General features: G+C 54.5%; 1 protein-coding gene across 1 annotated transcript in view; it reads right to left on the minus strand.

Moving 5' to 3' along the window:
- Positions 1 to 25715, minus strand: part of LOC138754221 (wnt inhibitory factor 1-like) — a 64160-nt gene that overhangs the window by 14658 nt on the left and 23787 nt on the right. The window contains exons 2-9 of the mRNA XM_069918144.1: positions 13827 to 13856; positions 13195 to 13257; positions 12423 to 12487; positions 12026 to 12121; positions 10697 to 10792; positions 10290 to 10385; positions 3229 to 3351; positions 2657 to 2752 (exon numbers count right to left, since the gene is read on the minus strand). Coding sequence (XP_069774245.1) covers positions 2657 to 2752; positions 3229 to 3351; positions 10290 to 10385; positions 10697 to 10792; positions 12026 to 12121; positions 12423 to 12487; positions 13195 to 13257; positions 13827 to 13856 — 665 coding nt within the window. The remainder of the gene's footprint in view (positions 1 to 2656; positions 2753 to 3228; positions 3352 to 10289; positions 10386 to 10696; positions 10793 to 12025; positions 12122 to 12422; positions 12488 to 13194; positions 13258 to 13826; positions 13857 to 25715) is intronic.

Below are 25715 nucleotides of genomic sequence, written 5' to 3' on the forward strand. Positions count from 1 at the left end.
GCTAGGTTGCAGACTAAGAGTGAACAGGTTCGGTACTTTATCACCTGACGATTTACTGGGACATTAACCGGACATCAGGGACTGAGTTATAGGGAAAGAGTGAACAGGATCGGGACATTAACTTCTGAAGATTTACTGGGACTTTGCCTGGACGTCACGGACTGATTTACTGGGAAAGGTTCAACATGTTCAGGAATTTATTCCCTAAAGATTTAGTGGGACTTTGCCGCGACGTCAGGGACAGAATTACAGGGAAACGTTCAACGCGTCCGGGACATTTTCTCCCGAAGATTTACTAGGCTGTTGCCCGGACGTCAGGGATTGAGTTACAGGGAAAGGTACAACAGGTTCGGGATTTATCCCCTGGAGATTTACTGGGATGTTTCCCGGACGTCAGGCTCTAGTTTGAGGGAAAGATTCGACAGCTTCAGTACTTTATCCCCTGAAGATTTACTGGGACCTTACCCTGACGTCAGGGACTGAGATACAGGGAAGGGTTCACACGTTCAGGACTTCCCCTGAGGATTTACTGGAACGTTTCCTCTATATCAGGGACTGAGTTGCAGGGAAAATGTCAATAGTTTCGGGACTTTATCCCGTGAAGATGTACGGTGACATTGCCCGTACGTCAGAGACTGATTTAGAGGGAATGTTTCAAGAGGTTCGGTACTTGATCCCCTGAAAATTTTAAGAGATTTTGCCCGAAAGGTATGGACTGAGTTATAGGGAAAGGGTCAACAGGTTCGGGACTTTATCCACTGAAGATTTACTGGGACGTTGCCCGGACGTCAGAGACTGAGTTAGAGAGAAAGGTTCAACAGGTCCGTAACTTTATCCTCTAAATGTTTCCTGGTACGGTGCCTGGACGTCAGGGACTGACTTGCAGCGAAAGCTTAAACAGCCTCAGTACTTTATCCTGCTGACGATTTACTGGGACGTTGCCCGGACGTCGAGGATTGAGTTACACGGTCACAAGGTCACAAGGTCCAGGACGTTATCCCCTGAAGATTTACTGGGATGTTACACGGACGTCAGGGACGGAGTTACAGGGAAAGTTCGAGCAGGTTCGTGACTCTATCCCCTGAAGGTTTACGGAGACTGTGCCCGGACGTCAGGGAATGAGTTACAGCGTAAGGTCCAACAGGTTCGGGATTTATCTCTGGAGATTTTCAATGATGTTGCCCGGACGTCAGGGATTAGTTATAGGGAATGGTTCGGCAGGTTCAGGATTTTATCCCCTGAAGATTTACTGGGACGTTGCCTCGATATCAGGGACTGACTTACAGGGAAAGTGTCAATAGTTTCAGGACTCTATCCCCTGAAGATTTACTTGATGTTTTCCGGACGTCAGGAACTGTGTCCAGGGAAATGCTCAAAAGTTTCGCAATTGTATCCCCTGAAGATGTACGGTGACATTGCCCATACGACAGGAATGTTTCAAGAGGTTCGGTACTTGATACCCGAAAATTTACAGAGATTTTTTTTCCCGGAACTCATGGACTGAGTTACAGGGACAGACTCAACAGGTTCAAGATTTTATCCCCTGAAGATTTACTGGGAGGTTGCCCATATGTCAGGGACTGAGTAAGAGTGAATGGTTCAACAGGTTCGTGACTTTATCCGCTAAAGTTTTACTGGGACGGTGCCTGGACGTCAGGGACTGAGTTGCAGGGAAAGCCTAAACAGTCTCAGTACTTAATCCTGCTGTCGATTTACTGGGATGTTGCCCGGACGTCAGGGGCTGAATTATAGGGAAAGGGTTATAAGTTTCAGGACATGATCCCCTGAAGATTTACTGAGATGTTGCACAGACTTCAGGAACTAGTTACAGGGAAAGTGTCAACAAGTTCGAGACTTTCTCCCCTGAAGATTTACTGTGACGTTGCGCGGACGTCAGGGACTGAGTTGCAGGGAAAGCCTAAACAGCCTCGGTACTTCATCCTGCTGTCGATTTACTGGGATGTTACCCGGACGTCATGAACTGAGTTATAGGGAAAGATCCTACAGATTCGGGACGTTATCCCCTGATGATTTACTGGGATGTTGCTCGGATGTCCAGGACTGAGTTACAGGGAAAGGGTCATAAGTTTCAGGACATGATCCCCTGAAGATTTACAGGGATGATGCACGGACTTCAGGAACTAGTTACAGGGAATGGTTCGGCAGGTTCAGGACTTTATCCCCTGAAGATTTATTGAGACATTGCCTGGACGTCAGGGACTGATTTACAGGGAAAGGTTCACCAGGTTTGGGACTTTATCCCCTAAAGATTTACTGGGATGTTGCCCAGACATCAAGGACTGAGTTACAGGGAACGGCTCCACAGGATCTGGACTTTATCCCCTGTCGACTTAATGGGACGTTGCCCGGATGTCAGGTTCTGAGTTGCAGGGAACGGTTCGACACGTTCAGAACTTTATCGCCTGAAGCTTTACTGGGAAGTTGCCCGGACGTCATGGACTGAGTTACTGGGAATGGTCCAACATTTTCGGGACTTCATTCCCTGAAAATTTACTGGGATGTTGCCCGGAGGTAAAGGACTGAGTTACATGGAATTGTCCAACAGGTATGGGACTTTATCCCCTGGAGCGATGAAGATCGAGGGGAAGATTTCATGAGGTCTTCAAAAAGAATGTAGAGGTGGATTTTGGGGTACCTTGCCGGCAGCTGTGTCCCGAGTACCAGGGGAGACAGGAACAGATGTTGGGGGCAACGCATATCCCCAGGTTCCAGCAGTCGGGAATGCAGAGCGCTGGGGGGTGAAGTCGTGGAGCTGGTAAAGCCTGGAGATCAATCCTCAATTCTCACCCACCACTCTCCACCCCTTTCTCCCCTCTCCCTCCCTCCTATCTCTCTCAATCCCTCTCTCTCCCTCTCCATCTCCCCCCTTTCCCCTACCCCCTTTCCCTCTCCCTCCCCATCTCTCCCCGCTCTTCTCCCTCCCCTCTCTTCCCCCTCTCTCCCCCTCTTTCTGCCCCCTCTCCCACTCCCTCATTCTCCCCATTGCACCTTCTCTCTCTCTCTCTCTCTCTCCCCTATCTCCCCCTCTCAATCCCGCCTTTTCCCCTCTCTCTCCCCCCCCCCACTCTCTCTCCCCCCCCCACTCTCTCACCCCTCTCTCTCCACTCTCTCTCCCTCTCTCCACCCATCTTTCTACACAACTCCATCCCACCCTCTATCTACCCCTCTCCCCTTCTCTCACTCCCCCCTCACCCTCACCTCCCCTACCTTTACAACGCTTCTGATCATCGTCCAGTTTGTACCCGTTTGCACAACCACAGGTGAATGTTCCAGGGGTGTTGGTGCAGAAATGTTCGCAGCCCCCGTTGTTGCGAAGGCACTCGTTAACGTCTGGCAGTGAGAACAGGTGTCACACACGGACACATCGGCTCTGAGAGACAGGGAGGGGTCTGGCGAACCAGAGGGTGCGGGTTACAGAGACAGGGAAGGGAGTCGGGGACCAGAGTGGGTTACAGAGACGGGGAAGGGAGTCGGGAACCGGAGAGGGTTACAGAGACGGGGAGGGGTGTCGGAGACCGGATGGGGTTACAGAGACGGGGAGGGCTCTCGTGGAAAGGAGGGGGTTATAGAGAGGGGGAGGGGTGTCGGGGCCTGGAGTGGGTTACAGAGACATGGATGGGTGTCGGTGACTGGAGGGGATTACAGAGACAGGGAGGGGTGTAGGGGCCCGGAGTGGGGTACAGAGACGGGGAGGGGTGTAGGGGAACTGAGGAGGTTACAGAGACAAGGAGCGGTGTCGGGTACTGGAGGGGATGACAGACACGGGGAGGGGTGACGGGACCGGAGTGGATTACAGAGACGGGGAGGGGTGTCGGGGACCCTAGGGGGGTTATGGAGAAGGGGAGGGGTGTGTGTCGGTGACCGTAGGGGGCTACAGAGACAAGAAGGGGTGTTGTGGAGTAGAGAGGGTTACAAAAACAGGGAGGGGTGTCGGGGACCGGAGTCGGTTACAGAACAGGGGAGGGGTGTAGGAGAACTGAGGAGGTTACAGAGACGGGGAGGGGTGTCGAGGACCAGAGTGGGTTACAGAGACGGGGAAGGGGTGTGGGGAGAAGAGAGGGTTACAGAGACAGGGAGGAGTGTCGGGGACCTGAGCGGCTTACAAAGACAGTGAGGGGTTTCAGGGACTGGAGGGGACTACAAAGACTGGGAGGGGTGGACGGGACCGAGTGGGTTACAGAGACAGGCAGCGGTGTAGGGGAGTGGAGGGGGTTACTGAGACAGGGAGGTATGTCGGGGACCGTAAGTTTACAGAGAACGGGAGGGGTATCGGAGATCGGAGGGGGTTAAGAGACAGGGAGAGGTGTCGGGGATCGGAGTGGGTTACAGACACGGGGAGGGGTGACGGATCCGGAGTGGGTTACAGAGGCGGGGAAGGGTGTCGGAGACCTTGGGCGGGGGGTGGTTACGGAGACGGAGAGGGGTTGTGTCGGTAACGGTAGGGGGTTACAGAGACAGGAAGGGGTGTTGGGGAATAGAGAGGATTACAGAGACAGGGAGGGGTGTCGGGGACCGGAGGGAGTTAGAGAGGCGGGGTGGGGTGACGGGTACCGGAGGGGGTTACAGAGACAGGAAGGGGTGTAGGGGAGCGGAGGGTGTTACAGAGACGGGGAGGGGTGTAGGGGAACTGAGGATGTTACAGAGACAGGGAGGGGTATCGGAGATCGGAGGGGGTTAAGAGACAGGGAGGGGTGTCGGGGATCGGAGGGGGGGGGTTACTGATACGGAGAGGGGTTGGGCCACCGTAGGGGGTTACAGAGATGTGCAGGGGTGTGTGTTGGGGAGAGCAGAGGGTTAGAGAGACAGGGGTGTAGGGGACCGGAGCGGGTAACAGGGATGGGGATTGTTGTCATGGACTGTAGGGGTGACAAAGATGGGGAGGGGTGTGGGAGACCGAAAGGTTATACAGAGTCGGGGAGTGAGTGGTGTTGGGGACTTGAGAGGTTTACAGAACCGGGGAGGGGTGTAGGGGACCGGAGGGGGTTACATAGACGGCAAGGGCTGTGTGGACCCGAGGGAGTTATAGAGATAGGGACGGATATCTGGAACCAGAGGGAGTTAAGAGACAGGGAGGGTTGTCGGGTACCGGAGGGGGTTACAGAGACGGGGTGGAGTGACGGGGACCGGAGATAGGGTGGTGTGTTGTGGATTGGAGGGGGTTAAGAGACAGGGAGCGGTGTAAGGGCCCGCAGTGGGGTACAGAGACGGGGAGGGTGTACGGTACCGAGTGGGTGACAGAGACAAGGAGGGGAGTATGGGCCGGAGGAGGTTATATAGACAGGGAGGGGTGAGTGGACCGGAGGGGGTTACAGAGACAGGAAAGGGTGTTGGGGAATAGAGAGGATTACAGAGACAGGGAGGGGTGTCGGGGACCGGAGGGAGTTAGAGAGGCGGGGTGGGGTGACGGGTACCGGAGGGGGTTACAGAGACAGGGAGGGGTATCGGAGATCGGAGGGGGTTAAGAGACAGGGATGGGTGTCGGGGATCGGAGGGGGGGGGTTACTGATACGGAGAGGGGTTAGGCCACCGTAGGGGGTTACAGAGATGTGCAGGGGTGAGTGTTGGGGAGAGCAGAGGGTTAGAGAGACAGGGGTGTAGGGGACCGGAGCAGGTAACAGAGATGGGGATTGTTGTCGTGGACTGTAGGGGTGACAAAGATGGGGAGGGGTGTGGGAGACCGAAAGGTTATACAGAGTCGGGGAGTGAGTGGTGTTGGGGACTTGAGAGGTTTACAGAACCGGGGAGGGTGTAGGGGACCGGAGGGGGTTACATAGACGGCAAGGGCTGTGTGGACCCGAGGGAGTTATAGAGATAGGGACGGATATCTGGAACCAGAGGGAGTTAAGAGACAGGGAGGGTTGTCGGGTACCAGAGGGGGTTACAGAGACGGGGTGGAGTGACGGGGACCGGAGATAGGGTGGTGTGTTGTGGATTGGAGGGGTTTAAGTGACAGGGAGCGGTATAAGGACCCGGAGTGGGGTACAGAGACGGGGAGGGTGTACGGTACCGAGTGGGTGACAGAGACAGGGAGGGGAGTATGGGGCGGAGGAGGTTATATAGACAGGGAGGGGTGAGTGGACCGGAGGGGATTACAGAGACAGGGAGGGGTATCGTGAACCGGAAGGGATTAAGAAACTGGAAGCGGTGTCGGGGACCGGAGGGAGTTAGAGAGACGGGGTGGGGTGACGGGGACCGGAGGGGGTCACAGAGACGGGGAGGGTTGTGTGTCGCGGACCGGAGGGGATTTCAGAGACAGGAAGGGGTGTAGGGGAGCTGAGATTGTTACAGAGACAGTGAGGAGTGTAGGAGAGCGGAAGAGCTTACAGAGACGGGGAGGGGTGTAGGGGAACTGAGGAGGTTACAGAGACAGGGAGCGGTGTCGGGTACTGGAGGGGATTACAGACATGGGGAGGGGTGACGGGACCGGAGTGGATTACAGAGAAGGGGAGGGGTGTCGGGTACCGGAGTGGATTACAGACACGGGGCAGGGTGACGGGACAGGATTGCGTTACAGAGACGGGGAACGCTGTTGGGGACACTCGGGGAGTTACAGCGAAGGGGAGGTGCGTGTGTCGGTTACCGTAGGGGGTTACAGAGAAAGGAAGGGGATGTTGGGGAGTGGAGAGGGTTACAGAGACAGGGAGGATTGTCGGGGACCGGAGAGAGTTAGAGAGTTGGGGTGGGGTGACGGGGACCGGAGGAGGTCACAGAGTCTGGGAGGGGTGTTGGGGAGTGGTGAGGGTTACAGAGACGGAAGGGGTGTCGTGGAGCGGAGGATTTTACAGAGTAAAGGAGAGCGGAGGAGCTTACAGAGTGAGACGGGTAGGGGTGTAGGGGAAATGAGGAGGTTACAGAGACAGGGAGCGGTATAGGGGACAGGAGGGGATTATAGACACAGGGAAGAGTGATGGGACCGAAGTGGGTTACAGAGATGCGGAGGGCTGTCGGGGATCCTCAGGGGTTACGGATATGGGGAGGGGTGTGTGTCGGTGACCCTAGGGGGTTACAGAGACAGGAAGGAGTGTTGGGGAGTAGAGAGGGTTACAGAGACAGGGAGGGGTGTCAGGGACCGGAGGGTTTAACACAGACCGGTAGGTGTGTTGGTGACCGGAGGTGTTTAAAGAGACATGCAGGGGTTTTGGGAGCGAAGACGTTTACAGAGACAGGGAGGGTGAAGGGAAGCGGAGGGTGTTATAGAGACAGTTAGGGGTGTCGCGGACCGGAATGGGGTAACAAAGACGGGGATTGACGTCGTGGACTGTAGAGGTGACACAGATGGGGAGGGGTGTGGGTGACCGAATGGGGAATACAGAGAAGGGGTGTGAGTGGTGTTGGGGACCTGTTAGGGTTACAGAAACGGGGAAGGGTGAAGGGAACCGGAGGGGGTTACAGAGATAGGGAGGGATATCGTGTACCGGAGGAGACTGAGACTGGGAGGGGTGTCGTGCATCGGAGGGGGTTACAGATGCGGGGAGGGATGTAGGGGGATACAGAGATGGGCAGGGGTGTGCGTTGGGTAGAGCAGAGGGTTACAGAGACAGGGAGGGGAGTAGGGGAGCGGAGGGGGTTTCAGAGACCGGTAGGTGTGTTGGGGACCGGAGGTGTTTAAATTGACATGCAGGGGTTTTGGGAGCGGAGACGTTTACAGAGACAGGGAGGGTGAAGGGGAGCGGAGGATGTTATAGAGACTGGTAGGGGTGTCCGGGAGCGGAGGTTGTTACAGAGACAGGGAGGGGTGTTGGGGATCCTAGGGGGGTTACATAGATGGGGAGGGATGTGTATCGGTGAGCGTAGGGGGTTAAAGAGATTGGGAAGGGGTGATGTGGAGTAGAGAGGGTTACAGATACAGGGAGGGTTGTCGGGGACCGGAGGGGGTTACAGAGATGGGATGGAGTGACGGGGAATGGAGTGGGATACAGAGACAGGGAGGTGTGTCGGGGGCTGGAGGGGGTTACAGAGACAGGGGGGTGTAGGGGCCCGGAGGGGGGGGGTACAGAGACGGGGAGGGGTGTACGGTGCCGAGTGGGTAACAGAGACGTTATTGATGTCGTGGACCCTAGGGGTGACAAAGATGGGGAGGGGTGTGGGTGACTGAAGAGGGATATAGAGACGGGGAGTATTGTGTAGAGAGAGTTACAGAGACAGGGAGGCGTGTCGGGGACCAGAGTGGGTTACAGAACCGGGGAGGGGTGTAAGGGAAGTGAGGAGGTTACAGATAAGGGGAGGGCTGTCGAGGACCGGAGTGTGTAACAGAGACAGGGAGGAGGTAGGGGAACTTAGGAGGGTACAGAGACAGGGAGCGGTGTCGGAGACCCTTGAGGGGTTACAGAGACGGGGAGGGGTGTGTGTCCGTGACCGTAGGGGGTTACAGAGACAGGAAGGGGTGTGGGGGACTGGAGGGGATTACATCGATGGGGAGGGGTGAGTGGACCGGAGGGGATTAAGAGACTTGGAGGGGTGTTGGGGAGCGGTGAGGTTTACAGAGTCAGGAAGGGGTGTAGGAGAGCAGAGGGTGTTACAGAGACAGTGAGGAGAGTAGGAGAGCGGAGGGGATTACAGACACGGGGAAGGGTTCCAGGACCGGAGTGTGTTACAGAGATGGGGAAGGGTGTTGGGGATCCTAGGGGGGTTACATAGATGGGGAGGGATGTGTATCGGTGAGCGTAGGGGGTTAAAGAGATTGGGAAGGGGTGATGTGGAGTAGAGAGGGTTACAGATACAGGGAGGGTTGTCGGGGACCGGAGGGGGTTACAGAGATGGGATGGAGTGACGGGGAATGGAGTGGGATACAGAGACAGGGAGGTGTGTCGGGGGCTGGAGGGGGTTACAGAGACAGGGGGGTGTAGGGGCCCGGAGGGGGGGGTACAGAGACGGGGAGGGATGTACGGTGCTGAGTTGGTTACAGAGACAGTGAGGAGTGTAGGAGAGTGGAAGGGCTTTCAGTCACGGGGGGTGTAGGTGAACTTAGTAGGTTACAGAGACAGGGTGGGGTGTAGGGGAACTGAGGAGGTTACAGAGACACGGAGCGGTGCAGGGTACTGGAGGGGATTACAGACACGGGGAGGGGTGATGGGACCGGAGTGGGTTACAGAGATGAGGAGGGGTGCCAGGGACCCTAGGGGGGTTACGGAGAAGGGGAGGGGTGTGTGTCGGTGGCCATAGGGGGTTACAGAGACAGGAAGGGTTACAGATGCAGGGAGGGGTGTCGGGCACCGGAGTGTGTTACAGAACCGGGGAGCGGTGGAGGGGAACTGAAGAGGTTACAGAGATGGGGTGGGGTGTCGGGGACTGGAGTGGATTACAGACACGGGGTGGGGTGACGGGACAGTATAGGGTTACAGAGACGAGGAGGGCTGTCGGGGACCCTAGGGGGGTTACAGAGACGGTGAAGTGAGTTGGGGACCGGAGGGGTTTACAGAGACAGGGAGGATAGTACGGGACCGGAATGGGTTACAGACACAGGGAGGTGTGTCGGGGACTAGAGTGGGTTACAGAGACAGGGAGACGTATCGAGGACCGGAGGGGATTAAGAGACTGGGAGGGGTGTCGGGGACCGGGAGGGGTTAGAGAGACGAGGTGGGGTGAAGGGAACCGGAGAGGGTTACAGAGGCAAGGAACGGTGTTAGTGACCAGAGGGGGAAACTGAGACGTGGAGGGGTGTCGGGGAACGGAGCTGGTTACAGTGATGGGGGGGGGGGGGGGTAGTGCACCGGATGCAGTTACAGAGATGGAGAGGCGTGTAGGGGAACGGAGGGTTACAGTCACAGGGAGGGGAGTTGGGTGGGATGTCAGGGACCGGAGGGATTAACCGAGACCGGTAGGTGTGTTGGGGATCGGAGGTGTTTAAAGAGACATGCAGGGGTCTTGGGAGCGGAGATGTTTACAGAGACAGGGAGGGTGAAAGGCAGCAGAGGGTGCTTCAGAGGCAGGTAGCGGTGTCCGGGAGCGAAGGTTGTTACAGAGACAGGGAGGGGTGTCGGGGACCGGATTGAGTAACAGAGACGGGGATTAATGTCGTGGACTGTAGAGGTTACAAAGATGGGGAGGGATGTGGGTTACCGAAGGGGGATACAGAGACGGGGAGTGAGTGCCGTTGGGGACCGAGGTGGGTTACAGAAACGGGGAGGAGTGCGTGTCGTGAAGCTGAGGGGTTTACAGAGACAGTGAGGGGTGTAGGGTGTAGAGGGTTGCAAAGACGGAGGGGATTTCAGACTGGTTGACAGAGACTTGGAGGGCTGTCGGGTCAGGCTGGGATTTGTTCCACTCACCAGATTCACACTGAGTTCCTGTCCATCCAGCTCCACAGGCACAGGTGTTGGGAGAGACACACACCTTGGGAGGGACACAAGATGGTACACACACGGCTGTGGAGAGAGGGACACGAACGGTTAATCCTCCCAATGTGGGGTACGGAGACCGAGGAACCGGGTGTGGGTTAGCATTTTGTGGGATACGGGACCGGGGAACAGTTTGTGGAAAACGGAGACCGGGGTAACCATGTGCATGATAAGGAGACCGGGAGAACCATGTGCGGGATATGGAGAACGGGGGAACCGTGTGCAGGATACGGAGACCGGGGTAACAGTATGTGGGATATGGAGACCGGGAGAATGCGCTCCCGGTGCGGGATACGAAGACAATTCTAATGGCCACAGACAGACCCCAGCCCACTCACCCGTCTCGCACTGCAGACCTCTGAAGCCCACAGGGCACTGGCAGAGCGATGCCCCAAGGCAGCTTCCCCCGTTGACACAGGTTGCACTGCAAGAAACTGTAAACACACGAGATGGTCCTATGTAGTGCGTCCATCCAACTCCCGACTGTCCCCAAGTCCGGGATAACAGAGGTCGGGCAATGAGGGGCGTGGTGGGACAGAGGTCGGGCGTATACGGTGGACGATGGGGTACTAAGGGGCGCTGTGGGACAGAGTTCGGGCTTACAGGATGGATGGTGGGGCACTGAGGGGTGTGGTGGGACAGAGTTCGGGCTTACACGGTGGACAGTGGGGCACTGAGGGGTGCGGTGGGACAGATGTCGGACTTACACGGTGCTCGGTAGGGCACTGAGGGGTGCGGAAGGACAGTGGTCCAGCCTTCACGGTGAAAGGACTAGCACTGAGCGGCGCGGTGGGACAGATATCGTGAACGGTCGGGAACTGATGGGCGCGGTTGGAAAGAGGTCGAGCGTACACGGTGAAAGGTCGGGCATTGAGGGGCACGGTGGGACAGAGGTCGGGCATACACGGTGAACGGCCGGGCACTGAGGAGTGAGCTGGTACAGAGGTCGGACTTGCACAGTGAACGGTAGGGCACTGAGGGGCGAGGAGTGACAGTGGTCCGGCGTTCACGTTGAAAGGTCTGGCACTGAGCGGCGCGGTGGGACAGAGGTCGTGGATACACGGTGGACGGTCGCCAAAGAGGGGCGCTTCGGGACAGATGTCGTGCATACATGGTGGACGGTGGGGCTCTGAGGGGCGCGGTGGGACAGAGGTCGGTCGTACACGGTGAACGGTGGGGCTCTGAGGGGCGCGGTGGGACAGAGGTCGGTCGTACACGGTGAACGGTCGGGTATTGAGGGGCGGAGTGGGACGGAGGGGATCCGGAAAACACTGATACCTAATTCCCTTAAAGTGGCTTCACTGGTGTACAAGGTCATGGAGAAAGCTTTTGACATATTGGCCTTCACGAACCACAGGACTGAGCCCAAAAGATGACGGTAAAGTTGTACAAGTCGTCGGTGAGGGCAAAGTTGGAGGATTATGTACGGTTTTCATCACCGAAATACAGGGAAAGATCACAATCAGACTGAAAAAGGGCAGAGAAGATTTACTGGGATGTTGCCCGGACGTCAGGGACTGAATTACAGGGAAAGGGTCAACAGGTTCGGGACTTTATTCCCTGAAGATTTACTGGGATGTTGTCCTCACGTCAGTGACTGAGTTACGGAGGGGTGTAGTGAAAACCAGGGGACAGGCTCTCCAGTGTTGGACGGGTGTTGGACTTACCCGTCTGACACAAGGGCCCGGTGAATCCTGGCCCACAACGGCAGAGTCCAGGTGCCGTGCAGATTCCCCCGTTCTGGCAGCCAGGCCAACACACGGCTGGAGGCAGACAGAACGATCCCATGATTCTATCAACCCATCTCTCTTTCCACACCCCCTTCTCTCTCATCCTCCTCTCTCCCCTCATCTATCCCCCACTCCCTCTCCCCTTCCCTCCTTCTCTCCCTCTCCCTCTCCCCTCTCTCCCTCTTTTTCTCCCCCTTTCTCCCTCTTTTTCTCCCCTTCCCTCGCTCTCTCCCCCTCCTCTCTGCTGCCTCTCTCACTCCCCTCTCCCTCGCCCCCTCTTCTTCCCTCCCTCTCTCCGCCCTCCCCCTCCCTCCCCCCTCTCCCTTTCACCCACCTCTCGAACAACTCTGATTGACTGCCTCCCAGCCTGGACAGCACATAGCTCCATTGTTGAGCAGACTGCAAGAGGGGGTGGAGAGAGAGAGAGAGAGAGAGACGGGTTACGGCATGCTTGCCCCCTCTCCCCCCTTACCACCCCTTCCGCCCAGGGCCACCACTACAACACGCCAGTATCGTGCCTGTCGGACGAGTCAGTCTGCCGACAAAAGGAAGGTCAGGATTGTAGTGGACAGTGAGGAAGGGTTTCCAAATCTCGATTGGGGATATCGGCCGTTCAGAAGGATGAGCTGAGATATGGTAGATGCAGTTTAATACTGAGGAATGCGAGGGGCTAGAGAGAGGGGGAGTGGGAGAGAGAGAGAGGGGAGGGGAGAGAGAGGGAAAGAGGGAGGGAAGAGAGAGGAAGGGAGGGAGAGAGAAGGAGGGGGTGTGGGGAGGGGGGAGTGAGAGAGGGGAGAGAGAGAGAGGGGAGGGGGAGTGAGAGGGGAGGGAGGGGAAAAGAGAGAGAGGAGAGAGTGGGAGAGGGAGGGGGAGAGAGAGAGGCATCAGGATGTCAGGCCTAGTCCCAGCTTGGCCATCCCCTTCCACCAACACTGAGTGCCCGAACCTTCCCGCCATACGCCATGGGTGGGGATCTGGTCCCATGTATGTGGACAATAGCCTCCCCTTCCCCTGGATCAGCTGGATCGTGGACTCGCGGTTCGAGCAGATCCCCTCTCGTTCCCAGTTTGGACGTTGCTATGCAACCACCACTATTAAACCCTTACCTCCCTCCACCCATGGATGCAGAGATGAGCTGGAGGAGGGATTTCCGTGGGCATTCATTGGTCCTAGGGGATGGAGAGAGAAAAGTTAGTGGGGAAGATTGGGAGAGAGGGGAGAAGGGGCTAGAGGGGGGAGAGAGGGGGAGAGAGAGGGGATAAGGGATGCTAAGGGGAAAGGGAGTGGGAAGTGAGGAGGGCGAGAGAGGGGGAGTGGGGAGAGGGGGAGAGAGGTGAAGAGAGGGAGGGAGAGGGGAAGTGAGGGGGATAGGGGGTAGTGAAGGGGAGAGGGGTGAGAAGGGGAGGGAGAAAGGGGAGGGGAGAGAGGGGGAGTGGGGGCAAGGGGGAGAGAGAGGAGAAGAGGGTGCAGAGAGGGGGTGAAATGGGGTAGAGGGGGAGAAAAATAGTGGTGAGAGGGGGAGAGAGAGGGGGAAGAAGGGATGGAAGAGAGAAAGGTGAGAGGGGGAGAGAGGGGAGTGGAGAGAGTGGAGTGGAGAGGGGCAGAGAGAGGGGGAGAGATGGGGAGAGGGATAGGAGAGAAAGAGGGAGAGTGGGATGGGTGATAATGGGGAGAGAGGGGAGTGGAGAGGGGGGAGAGAGAGCAAGGGGCAATGGGGTAATCAAGATTTGTTACTCACCCTAATGTTTCAGCTTCACACAGACAGACCCTGTGAAGAGATGAGATATGAGTCGAGGAAGTGCGAGTAGGGGAGGATGGAGGTAAAGGAGTTGGAGAAGAGAGGGGGACAGGGTGGGGGAGCATGGGGAGAAAGGAGATGAAGGAGAGAGAGGAGAGGGAGAGAGAGGGGGGGAGAGTGGGAGGAGGGGAGAAGTGCGGAGAGAGAGGGGAAGAGAGGATAGAAACAGGGAGAGGGGAGAGAGAGGGGGAAGAGGTGGGAGGGAGAGATGGGATAGAGAGGGGGGAGAGGGAGGGGGAGATAAATGCTGCAAAATTTACAAAAGCAGGAGAGCTGTCAGAAGATTCATCATCTCCCTCTCTCTCTCTGTCTCTCTCTCTCTGTCTCTCTCTCTCCGTCTCTCTCTCTCTCTCTCTCCCCCTCACGGACACTCTCCTTATCTCCCTCCTGCTCCCTCTCCCTCTCTCCATCCCTACCTCTTCCCACCCCTTCTCTCTCTGCTCCATACGATCTGAGTCAGTGTTTGAACGAGGCAAGTGCAGTTGGCAGAGTCAACATAGGCAAATTGAATTCATTGTTCACCAAGCTCATCCCCCAAAGAATATCAGCAGAGCGAAATATCATGCAGAGACACTTCCAGGTGGTTACACAGGGACAGACCCGTCCCCACCAGTACTGTAACCCAGTATTACACAGGAACAGACCCATCCACACCAGAACTGTACCCCAGTATTAGTCAGGGACAGACCCATCCCCACCAGAACTGTACCCTGGTGTTACCCAGTGACAGACCCGTCCCCACCAGAACTGTACCATGGTGTTACAAAGGGACAGACCCGTCCACACCAGTACTGTACCCTGGTGTTACAGAGGGAAGACCCGTCCCCACCAGTACTGTACCCCAGTGTTACACAGGGACAGACCTGTCCCCACCAGTACTGTACCGTGGTGTTACACAGGGACAGACACGTCCCCACCAGTATTGTACTCCGGTGTTACACAGGAACAGACCCGTCCCCACCAGTACTGTACACCAATGTTACAGAGTGAAAGATACCTCCCCACCAGTACTGTGCCCCGGTGTATCACAGGGAAAGACCTGTCCCCACCAGAAATGTACCCCACTGTTACACAGGAACAGACCCATCCCCACCAGTACTGTACTCCAGAGTTACCCAGTGACAGACCCATCCCCACTAGTACTGAACCCCCGTGTTACACAGTGACAGCCCCGTCCCCACCAGTATTATACACCGATGTTAAACAGGGACAGACCCGTCCCCACCAGGACTGTACCCACGTGTTACCCAGCGACAGACCCATACCCACCAGTACTGTAAACCTGTGTTACAGAGACGGACACGTCCGCATCAGTACTATACCCCGGTGTTACCCAGTGAAGGACCCGTCCCAAGCAGTACTGAACCCCAGAGTTACACAGGGACAGAGCAGTCCCCACCAGTACTGTGTATCGGTGTTACACAGTAATAGACCCATCCATACCAGTACTATACCCCGATGTTACTTAGTGAAGGATTCATCCCCACCAGTACTGTACCCTGGTGTTAAGACAGTGACAGACGCTTCCCCACCAGTACTATCCCCCAGTGTTAGACAGGGACAGACCCGTCCCCAGCAGTATGAGATGAGGAAGTGGGAGAAGGGGAAAATAGAGGTAAAGGAGCTGGAGGAGAGTTGGGGACAGGGTGGGGGAGAATATGGGGAGAAAGGAGATGAAGGGGGTGAGGTGAGAGAGGGAGGGTAAGGGGGAGAGGTGGGGAGAGAGAGAGGGGAAGAGAGAAGGGGAGGGATAGAGAGATTGTGGAGAGAGAGGGAGAGAGAGGGAATTGAAATGGGGAGCGGGAGAGAGGGTAAGAGGTGGGAGAGAGAGATGGGAGAGTGGGGAGAGAAAGAGGGGGAGATAAATTTTGTAAAATTTACAAAACCAGGAGAGCTGTCAGAAGATTCATCGACTCCCTCTTCCTCTCTTCCTCTCTCTCTCTCTCTCTCTCTCTATCTCTCTCCCCCTCTCTCTCTATCTCTCTCTCCCCCTCACTGTCGCTCTCCTTATAGCCCCCTGCTCCCACTCCCTCTCTCCATCCCTACCTCTTCCCAGCCCTTCTCTCTACGCTCCACATGATCTGAGTCAGTGTTTGAACGAGGCAGGTGCAGTTGGCAGAGTCAACATGGGCGAACTGAATTCATTGTTCACCAAGCTCATCCCTCAGAGAAAGTCAGCAGTGCGAAATATTGTGCAGAGACACTTCCAGGTGGTTACCCAGTGACAGACCCGTCCCCACCAGTACTGTACCCCAGTATTACACAGGGACAGACCCATCCCCACCACTACTGTACCCCAGTGTTAACCAGTAACAGACCTGTCCCCACCAGTACTGTACCCCGGTATTACACAGGGACAGACCCATCCCCACCAAAACTTTACCCCGCTGTTACACCGGGACAGACCCATCCCCACATGTACTGAACCCATGTGTTACACTGTGACAGACCCCACCAGTACTGTACACTGATATTAAACAGGGACAGACCCGTCCCCACCTGTACTGTACCCGAGTGTTACACAGGGACAGACTCGTTCCCACCAGTATTGTAAACCACTTTTACAAAGAGACAGACGTGTCCCCATCTGTACTGTACCTGGGTGTTACAAAGTGATAGACCCGTCCGCACAGGTACAATATCCCAGTTTTACACAGTGACACACCCAAACACCACCAATAACTGTACCCTGGTGTTACAACATGACAGACCTGTCCCCACCAGTACTGTACACCGGAGTTACACAGGGACAGACACGTCCCCACCAGTACTGTAAACCAGTGTTAATCAGGGAAAGACCAGTCCCAACCTGTACTGAAAACCGATGTTACCCAGGGACAGAATCGTCCACACCCATACTGTACCGCACTGTTACAAAGGGACAGACCCATTCCCACTAGTAATGTAACCAGGTGTTAAACAGGGACAGACCCATCCCCACCAGTACTATACCCGGGTCTTTCACAGAGACAGACCCGTCCCCACCAGTACTCTAATTCGGAGTTACACAGTGACAGACCTGTCCCCACCAGTACTGTACCCCTGTGTTATGCAGTTACGAACCAGTCCTCTCCAGGACTGTACCCCGGTGTTAGAAAGGGACAAACCTGTCCCGACCAGTACTGTATACCGGTGTTACACAGGGACAGATCTGTCACAACCTGTACTGTAACACGGTGTTAAACGGGGACCAACCCGTCCCCACAGTACTGTTCCCTGGAGTTTCACAGGAACAGATCCGTCTCAACCAGTTCTGTAACCCGGTGTTAAACAGGGACAGACAACCCCACCAGTACTATACACCGATGTTACTTAGTGAAGGATTCATCCCCACCAGTACTGTACCCCGGTGTTAAGACAGTGACAGATGCTTCCCCACCAGTACTGTCCCCCAGTGTAAGACAGGGACAGATCCGTCCCCAGCAGTATGAGATGAGGAAGTGGGAGAAGGGGAAAATAGAGGTAAAGGAGCTGGAGGAGAGTTGGGGACAGGGTGGGGGGAGTATGGGGAGAAAGGAGATGAAGGGGGGTGAGGTGAGAGAGGGAGGGTAAGGGGGAGAGGTGGGGAGAGAGAGAGGGGAAGAGAGATGGAAGAGAGAAGGGGAGGGATAGAGAGATTGTGGAGAGAGAGGGAATTGAAATGGGGAGCGGGAGAGAGGGTAAGAGGTGGGAGAGAGAGATGGGAGTGTGGGGAGAGAAAGAGGGGGAGATAAATTTTGTAAAATTTACAAAACCAGGAGAGCTGTCAGAAGATTCATCGACTCCCTCTTCCTCTCTTCCTCTCTTCCTCTCTCTCTCTCTCTCTCTCTCTCTCTCTCTATCTCTCTCCCCCTCTCTCTCTATCTCTCTCTCCCCCTCACTGTCGCTCTCCTTATAGCCCCCTGCTCCCTCTCCCTCTCTCCATCCCTACCTCTTCCCAGCCCTTCTCTCTATGCTCCACATGATCTGAGTCAGTGTTTGAACGAGGCAGGTGCAGTTGGCAGAGTCAACATGGGCGAACTGAATTCATTGTTCACCAAGCTCATCCCTCAGAGAAAGTCAGCAGTGCGAAATATTGTGCAGAGACACTTCCAGGTGGTTACCCAGTGACAGACCCGTCCCCACCAGTACTGTACCCCAGTGTTAACCAGTAACAGACCTGTCCCCACCAGTACTGTACCCCGGTATTACACAGGGACAGACCCATCCCCACCAAAACTTTACCCCGCTGTTACACCGGGACAGACCCATCCCCACATGTACTGAACCCATGTGTTACACAGTGACAGACCCCACCAGTACTGTACACTGATATTAAACAGGGACAGACCCGTCCCCACCTGTACTGTACCCGAGTGTTACACAGGGACAGACTCGTTCCCACCAGTATTGTACACCACTTTTACAAAGAGACAGACGTGTCCCCATCTGTACTGTACCTGGGTGTTACAAAGTGATAGACCCGTCCGCACAGGTACAATATCCCAGTTTTACACAGTGACACACCCAAACACCACCAATAACTGTACCCTGGTGTTACAACATGACAGACCTGTCCCCACCAGTACTGTACACCGGAGTTACACAGGGACAGACACGTCCCCACCAGTACTGTAAACCAGTGTTAATCAGGGAAAGACCAGTCCCAACCTGTACTGAAAACCGATGTTACCCAGGGACAGAATCGTCCACACCCATACTGTACCGCACTGTTACAAAGGGACAGACCCATTCCCACTAGTAATGTAACCAGGTGTTAAACAGGGACAGACCCATCCCCACCAGTACTGTACCCGGGTCTTTCACAGAGACAGACCCGTCCCCACCAGTACTCTAATTCGGAGTTACACAGTGACAGACCTATCCCCACCAGTACTGTACCCCTGTGTTACGCAGTTATGAACCAGTCCTCTCCAGGACTGTACCCCGGTGTTAGAAAGGGACAAACCTGTCCCGACCAGTACTGTATACCGGTGTTAAGCAGGGACAGATCCGTCTCAACCTGTACTGTAACACGGTGTTAAACGGGGACCAACCCGTCCCCACAGTACTGTTCCCTGGAGTTTCACAAGAACAGATCCGTCTCAACCAGTTCTGTAACCCGGTGTTAAACAGGGACAGACAACCCCACCAGTACTGTACCCCGTTGTGACAGAGTGACAGTCTTGTACCAACCAGTACTGTAATGCCGGATTACACAGGGACTGACCCATCCCCTCCAGTACTGTACATCGATATTAGACAGGGACACACGCGTCCCCACCAGTACAGTACCCCAGTGTTACGCACTGAAGGTCCCATCCCCACCATTATTATACCCCTGTGTTACGCAGTTACGGACTAGTCCCCTCCATTACTGTACACCAGTATTACTCCATGATAGACATGCCCACAGCAGTAGTGAACCCCGGTGTTAGACATGGACGGACGCGTCCCAACCAGACCTGTAACCCTGTGTTACACAGTGACGGATCAGTCCTCTCCAGTACTGTACCCCAATCCAGTATTACAAAGGTAGAAACCCATCACCACCAGTACTGTACCCTGGAGTTACAGAGAGACAGGACAGATTTCACCAGTACTATATCAACTTGTAAGACCTTGTGAGACCCATCCCCTCCAGGTCTGTACCCTGTCATTACACAGGGACAGAACCATCCCCAGCAGTACTGTACCCCTGTGTTATGCAGTTACAGACCAGTCCTCTCCAGGACTGTACCCCGGAGTTACGCAGGGACAGATGTGTCCCCACCAGTACTGTACACCGGTATTAAACAGGGACAGACCCATCTCCACCTGTGCTAAACATTGGTGTTACACAGGGACAGACCTGTACCACCACTACCGTAGACCAGTGTTACACAGGGACAGGCCCCTCGCCACCTGTTCTGTATTCCAGTATTACACAAGGACACACCCGTCCCCACCAGCACTGTACCACAGGGTTACACAGTGACAGACCAGTCCCCTCCAGTACTATATCCCTGTGTTACACTGTGATAGACCAGTCCCCACCAGTATTGAACCAGGGTGTTACACAGTGACACACCATTCGCCAACAGTCCTGTAATCTGGGGTTACACAGGAACAGACTCAGCTCCACCAGTACTGTAAACCAGTGTTAGACAGGGATAGGTGCATCCCCAAAAGTACTGTATGCCGATGTTTCTCAATGAAGGACCAATCCCCAGCAGTATTGTATCCCTGTATTACACTGTTACGGACCAGTCCCCTCCAGTAATATATCCCGGTGTTAGAAATAGACAAACCCGTCCCGACCAGTACTGTACACTGGTGTTAAACAGATACAGACACTTCCCCACCAGTACTATACCCGGGTGTTACACAGTGATAGACCCAGCCCAACCAGCACTGTATCCCGGTGTTACACAGTGACACATCCATCCCCAGCAGTACTGTACCCCTGTGTTACCCAGTGAAGGACCCGACCCCACCATTAATGTACCACTGTGTTACGTAGTTACGTACTAGTCCTCTCCAGTACGGTACCCTGGTGTTAGGAAGCGACAAACCTGTCCCGACCAGTACCGTACTCCGGTGTTACACAGAGACAGAAGTATCCCCACCAGGACTGTACCCCAGTATTACACAGTGACACACAGATCCCCACCAGTACTGTACCCTGGTGTTACACAGGGACAGACCCGTCCACACCCATACTGTAACCCGGTGTTACACAGGGATGGACCTATCCACCCATACTGTACCCCTGTGTCACACAGCGACAGACGTGTCCCCAATAGTACCATAGACCGGTGTAACACAGGGACAGAAACATCCCCATCCATACTGTACCCCAGTGTTTGACAGGGAGAAGCACTTCGCCACCCGTACTGTAACCTGGCGTTTCACAGTTACAGACAAATCACCACCAATACTGTACACCCATGTTTCACAATGACAGACACGTCCCCAGAAGTACCAAAATCCGATGTTAAACAGGGACAGACCAGTCTGCATCAATACAGTAAACCAGTGTTACACAGGGACAGGTCTATCCCCACCCATACTGCCATACTACACCACTGTGTTACATAGTGACACACCCATCCCCAATGTTACATAGTGACAGACACATCCCTACCCATACCGTACCCCGCTTTTACACAGAGACAGACGTGTCCGCATCTGTACTGTACCTGGGTGTTACAAAGTTATAGACCCATCCCCACAGGTACTGTATCCCAGTGTTACACAGTGACACACCCATCCCCACCAATACTGCACCCTGGAATTACACAATGGCAGTCTCATCTTCACCAGTACTGTAACCCGGTGTTAATCAGGGAAAGACCAGTCTTAACCTGTACTGAAAACCGGTGTTAAACAGGGACAGACGCGTCCCCACCAGTACTGTACCCGGGTCTTTCACAGAGACAGACCCGCCCCACCAGTACTCTAATTTGGAGTTAGACAGTGACAGACCCGTCCCCACCAGTACTGTACCCCTGTGTTACGCAGAGACAGAAGTGTCCCCACCAGGACTGTACCGCAGTGTTACACAGTGACACACCAATCCCCACCAGTACTGTACCCGGTGTAAAACAGGGACAGACTCGTCCCAACATGTACTGCAACCCGGTGTTAAACAGGGACAGACCCGTCCGCATCCATACTGTAACCCGGTGTTACACAGAGAGGGACCTATACCCACCCATACTGTACCCCTGTGTTACACTGGGACAGATGTGTCCCCAATAGTACCGTAGACTGGTGTAACACAGGGACAGAAACATGCCCACCCATACTGTACCCCGGAGTTTGACAGGAACAAGCATTTCCCCACCCATACTGTAACCTGGTGCTACACAGATACAGACAAATCCCCACCATTTCTGTTCCCTATTGTTACACAGTGATAGACCCATCCCCAACAGCACTGTACCTCCGGGTTACACAGGCACAGACCCATCCCCACCAGTACTGTTCACCAATGTTAGTCAGGGATAGACGCATCCCCACCAGTATTGTACGCCGGTCTTACAGAGCGAAAAACTCGTCCACACCAGTATTGTACCCCGGTGTTACCCAGTGAAGGACCAGTCCACACCAGTACAGTACCCATGTGTTACATATTTACATACCAGTCCTCTCCAATACTGTATCTCGGTGATAGAAAGGGACAAACCTGTCCCGACCAGTACTGTACCCCATTGTTACACAGGGACGGACGCATCCCCACCAGAACTGTACCTGAGAGTTACAGAGTGATAGACCTGTCCCCACAAGGACTGTTTCCCCCTTTCACACAAGCGACAGACCCATCCCCACCAGTACTGTACACCCATGTTACACAATGACAGATACGTCCCCAGCAGTACTATAATCCGATGTTAAACAGGGACAGACCAGACTGCACCCGTACAGTAAAGCAGTGTTACACAGGGACAGGTCTATCCCCACCCATACTGCCATACTGTACCCCGGTGTTACATAGTGACAGACCCGTGCCCACCAGTACTTACACGAGAGTTACACAGGAACAACCCAGTCCCCACCCGTACTGTAACCCGCTGTTACACAGGGACAGACGTGTCCCCATCTGTACTGCACCTGGGTGTTACAAAGTGATAGACCCATCTCCACAGGTACTGTATCCCAGTGTTACACAGTGACACACCGATCCCCACCAATAATGTACCCTGGTGTTACACAATGGCAGTCGCGTCTTCACCAGTACTGTAACCCGGTGTTAATCAGGGAAAGACCAGTCTTAACCTGTACTGAAAACCGGTGTTAAACAGGGACAGACGCGTCCCCACCAATGCTATACCCGGGTCTTTCACAGAGACAGACCCGCCCCACCAGTACTCTAATTTGGAGTTAGACAGTGACAGACCTGTCCCCACCAGTACTGTACCCCTGTGTTACGCAGAGACAGAAGTGTCCCCACCAGGACTGTACCGCAGTGTTACACAGTGACACACCAATCCCCACCAGTACTGTACCCCGGTGTAAAACAGGGACAGACTCGTCCCAACATGTACTGCAACCCGGAGTTAAACAGGGACAGACCCGTCTGCATCCATACTGTAACCCGGTGTTACACAGAGACGGACCTATACCCACCCATACTGTACCCCTGTGTTACACTGGGACAGACATGTCCTCAATAGTACCGTAGACCGGTGTAACACAGGGACAGAAACATGCCCACCTATATTGTACCCCGGAGTTTGACAGGGACAAGCATTTCCCCACCTGTACTGTAACCTGGTGTTACACAGTTACAGACAAATCCCCACCATTTCTGTTCCCCATTGTTACACAGTGATAGACCCGTCCCCAACAGCACTGTACCTCTGGGTTACACAGGCACAGACCCATCCCCACCAGTGCTGTTCACCAATGTTACACAATGACAGACACGTCCCCAGCAGTACTATAATCCGGTGTTAAACAGGGACAGACCAGTCCGCACCCGTACAGTAAAGCAGTATTACACAGGGATAGGTCTATCCCCACCCATACTGCCATACTGTACCCCTGTGTTACATAGTGACACACCCATCCCAGCAATACTGTACCCCGGTGTTACACAGTGACAGACCCGTGCCCACCAGTTCTTACACGAGAGTTACACAGGAACAACCCAGTCCCCACCTGTACTGTATCCCGCTGTTACACAGGGATAGACGTGTCCCCATCTGTACTGTACCTGGGTGTTACAAAGTGATAGACCCATCCCCACAGGTACTGTATCCCAGTGTTACACAGTGACACACCCATCCCCACCAATACTGTACCCTGGTGTTACACAATGACAGACCCGTCCCCACCAGTACTGAAACTTGGTTTTAATCAGGGAAAGACCAGTCTTAACCTGTACTGAAAACCGGTGTTAAACAGGGACAGACCCGTCCCCACCAATGCTGTACCCGGGTCTTTCACAGAGACAGACCCACCCCACCAGTTCTCTAATTTGGAGTTAGACAGTGACAGACCCGTCCCCACCAGTACTGTACCCCTGTGTTACGCAGAGACAGAAGTGTCCCCATCAGGACTGTACCCTATTGTTACACAGTGATACACCAAACCCCACCAGTACTGTATCCCGGTGTAAAACAGGGACAAACACGTCCCAACATGTACTGCAAAAAGGGACATACCCATCCGCACCCATACTGTAACCCAGTATTACACAGGGATGGACTTATACCCACCCATACTGTACCCCTGTGTTACATTGGGACAGACGTGTCCCTAATAGTACCGTAGACCGGTGTAACACAGGGACAGAAACATCCCCACACATACTGTACCCCGGAGTTTGACAGGGACAAGCAATTCGCCTCCCGTACTGTACCTGGTGTTACACAATTACAGACAAATCCCCACCAGTTCTGTTCCCCATTGTTACACAGTGATGGACCCGTCCCCATCAGTATTGTACATAGGAGGTAGACAGGCATAGGCCCATCTCCTCCAGTACTGTATGAATTTGTTACATCTTGACAGGCCCATCCCCAACAGCACTGCACCCCGGGGTTACACCGGCACAGACCCATCCCCACCAGTACTGTTCACCAATGTTAGTCAGGGAAAGACGCGTCCCCACCAGTACTGTACACCGGTGTTACACAGCGAAAGACTCGTCCACATCAGTATTGTACCCCGTTGTTACCCAGTGTAGGACCAGTCCCCACCAGAACAGTACCCCTGCATTACACAATTACGAACCAGTCCTCTCCAGTACTGTAACCCGATGTTAGAAAGGGAAAAAACCTGTCCCGACCAGTACTGTACCCCACTGTTACACAGGAACAGATGCGTCCCCCCCAGTACTGTACCCGGGTCTTTCAAAGAGACACCCGCCCCAACAGTACTCTAATTTGGAGTTAGACTGTGACAGACCCGTCCCCACCAGTACTGTACCCCTGTGTTACGCAGTTACGGACCAGTCCCTTCCAGGAATGTACCCCGATGTTACGCTGGGACAGATGCGTCCCCAGCAATACTGTAATCCGGTTTTAAACAGGGACAGACACGTCCCCACCCTTACTGTAACCAGGTGTTACACAGTGAGAGAACTCTCCCCTCCCATACTTTACCCCTGAGTTACACAAGGTCAGACCAGTCCCCACCAGTACTGTACACCGGTGTTACACAGTAACACACACGTCCCCACAGTACTGTAGCCTGGTGTTAGACAGGGACAGACATTTCCCCACCCATACTGTAACCTGGTGTTACAGACAAATCCCCACCAGTTGTTTTCCCCATTGTTACACAGTGATGGACCCATCCCACCAGTATTGTATGCCGGAGGTAGACAGGCACAAGCCCATCTCCATTAGTACTATACCAATTTGTTACACCTTGACAGACCTGTCCCCACCAGCGCTGTAGCCCGGTGTAACACAGGGACAGACCTGTCCCCATCAGTACTGTAACCAGGTGTTAAACAGGGTCCGACCCATCCCTACCTGTACTGAACATCGGTGTTGCACAGGGACAGAACTGTACCCACCCATCCTGTATCCCAGTGTTACATAGTGATAGACCAGCCCCCACCCATAGTGAACACTGGTGTTGCACTGGGAATAACCCGTCCCCTCCAGTACTATACCCGGTGTTACAAATGGACAGACATGTCCCTAACCTAACTGTACCCCGATGTAACACAGGGACAGACCCATCCCCTCCAGTACTATACCCCATTGTTACAAATGGACAACCCGTTCCCATCAGTACCATACCCCGGTGTTGTACAATGACACACCCGTCCCCACCAGTACTGTACCCCGGTGTTACACAGAGATAGACATGTCCCCACCAGTACTGTACCTGGGTGTTACACAATGATAGAACTGTCCCCACCAGTACTGT

The sequence above is a fragment of the Narcine bancroftii genome, chromosome 2, assembly GCF_036971445.1.
Source record: "Narcine bancroftii isolate sNarBan1 chromosome 2, sNarBan1.hap1, whole genome shotgun sequence".
NCBI lineage: Eukaryota > Metazoa > Chordata > Chondrichthyes > Torpediniformes > Narcinidae > Narcine > Narcine bancroftii.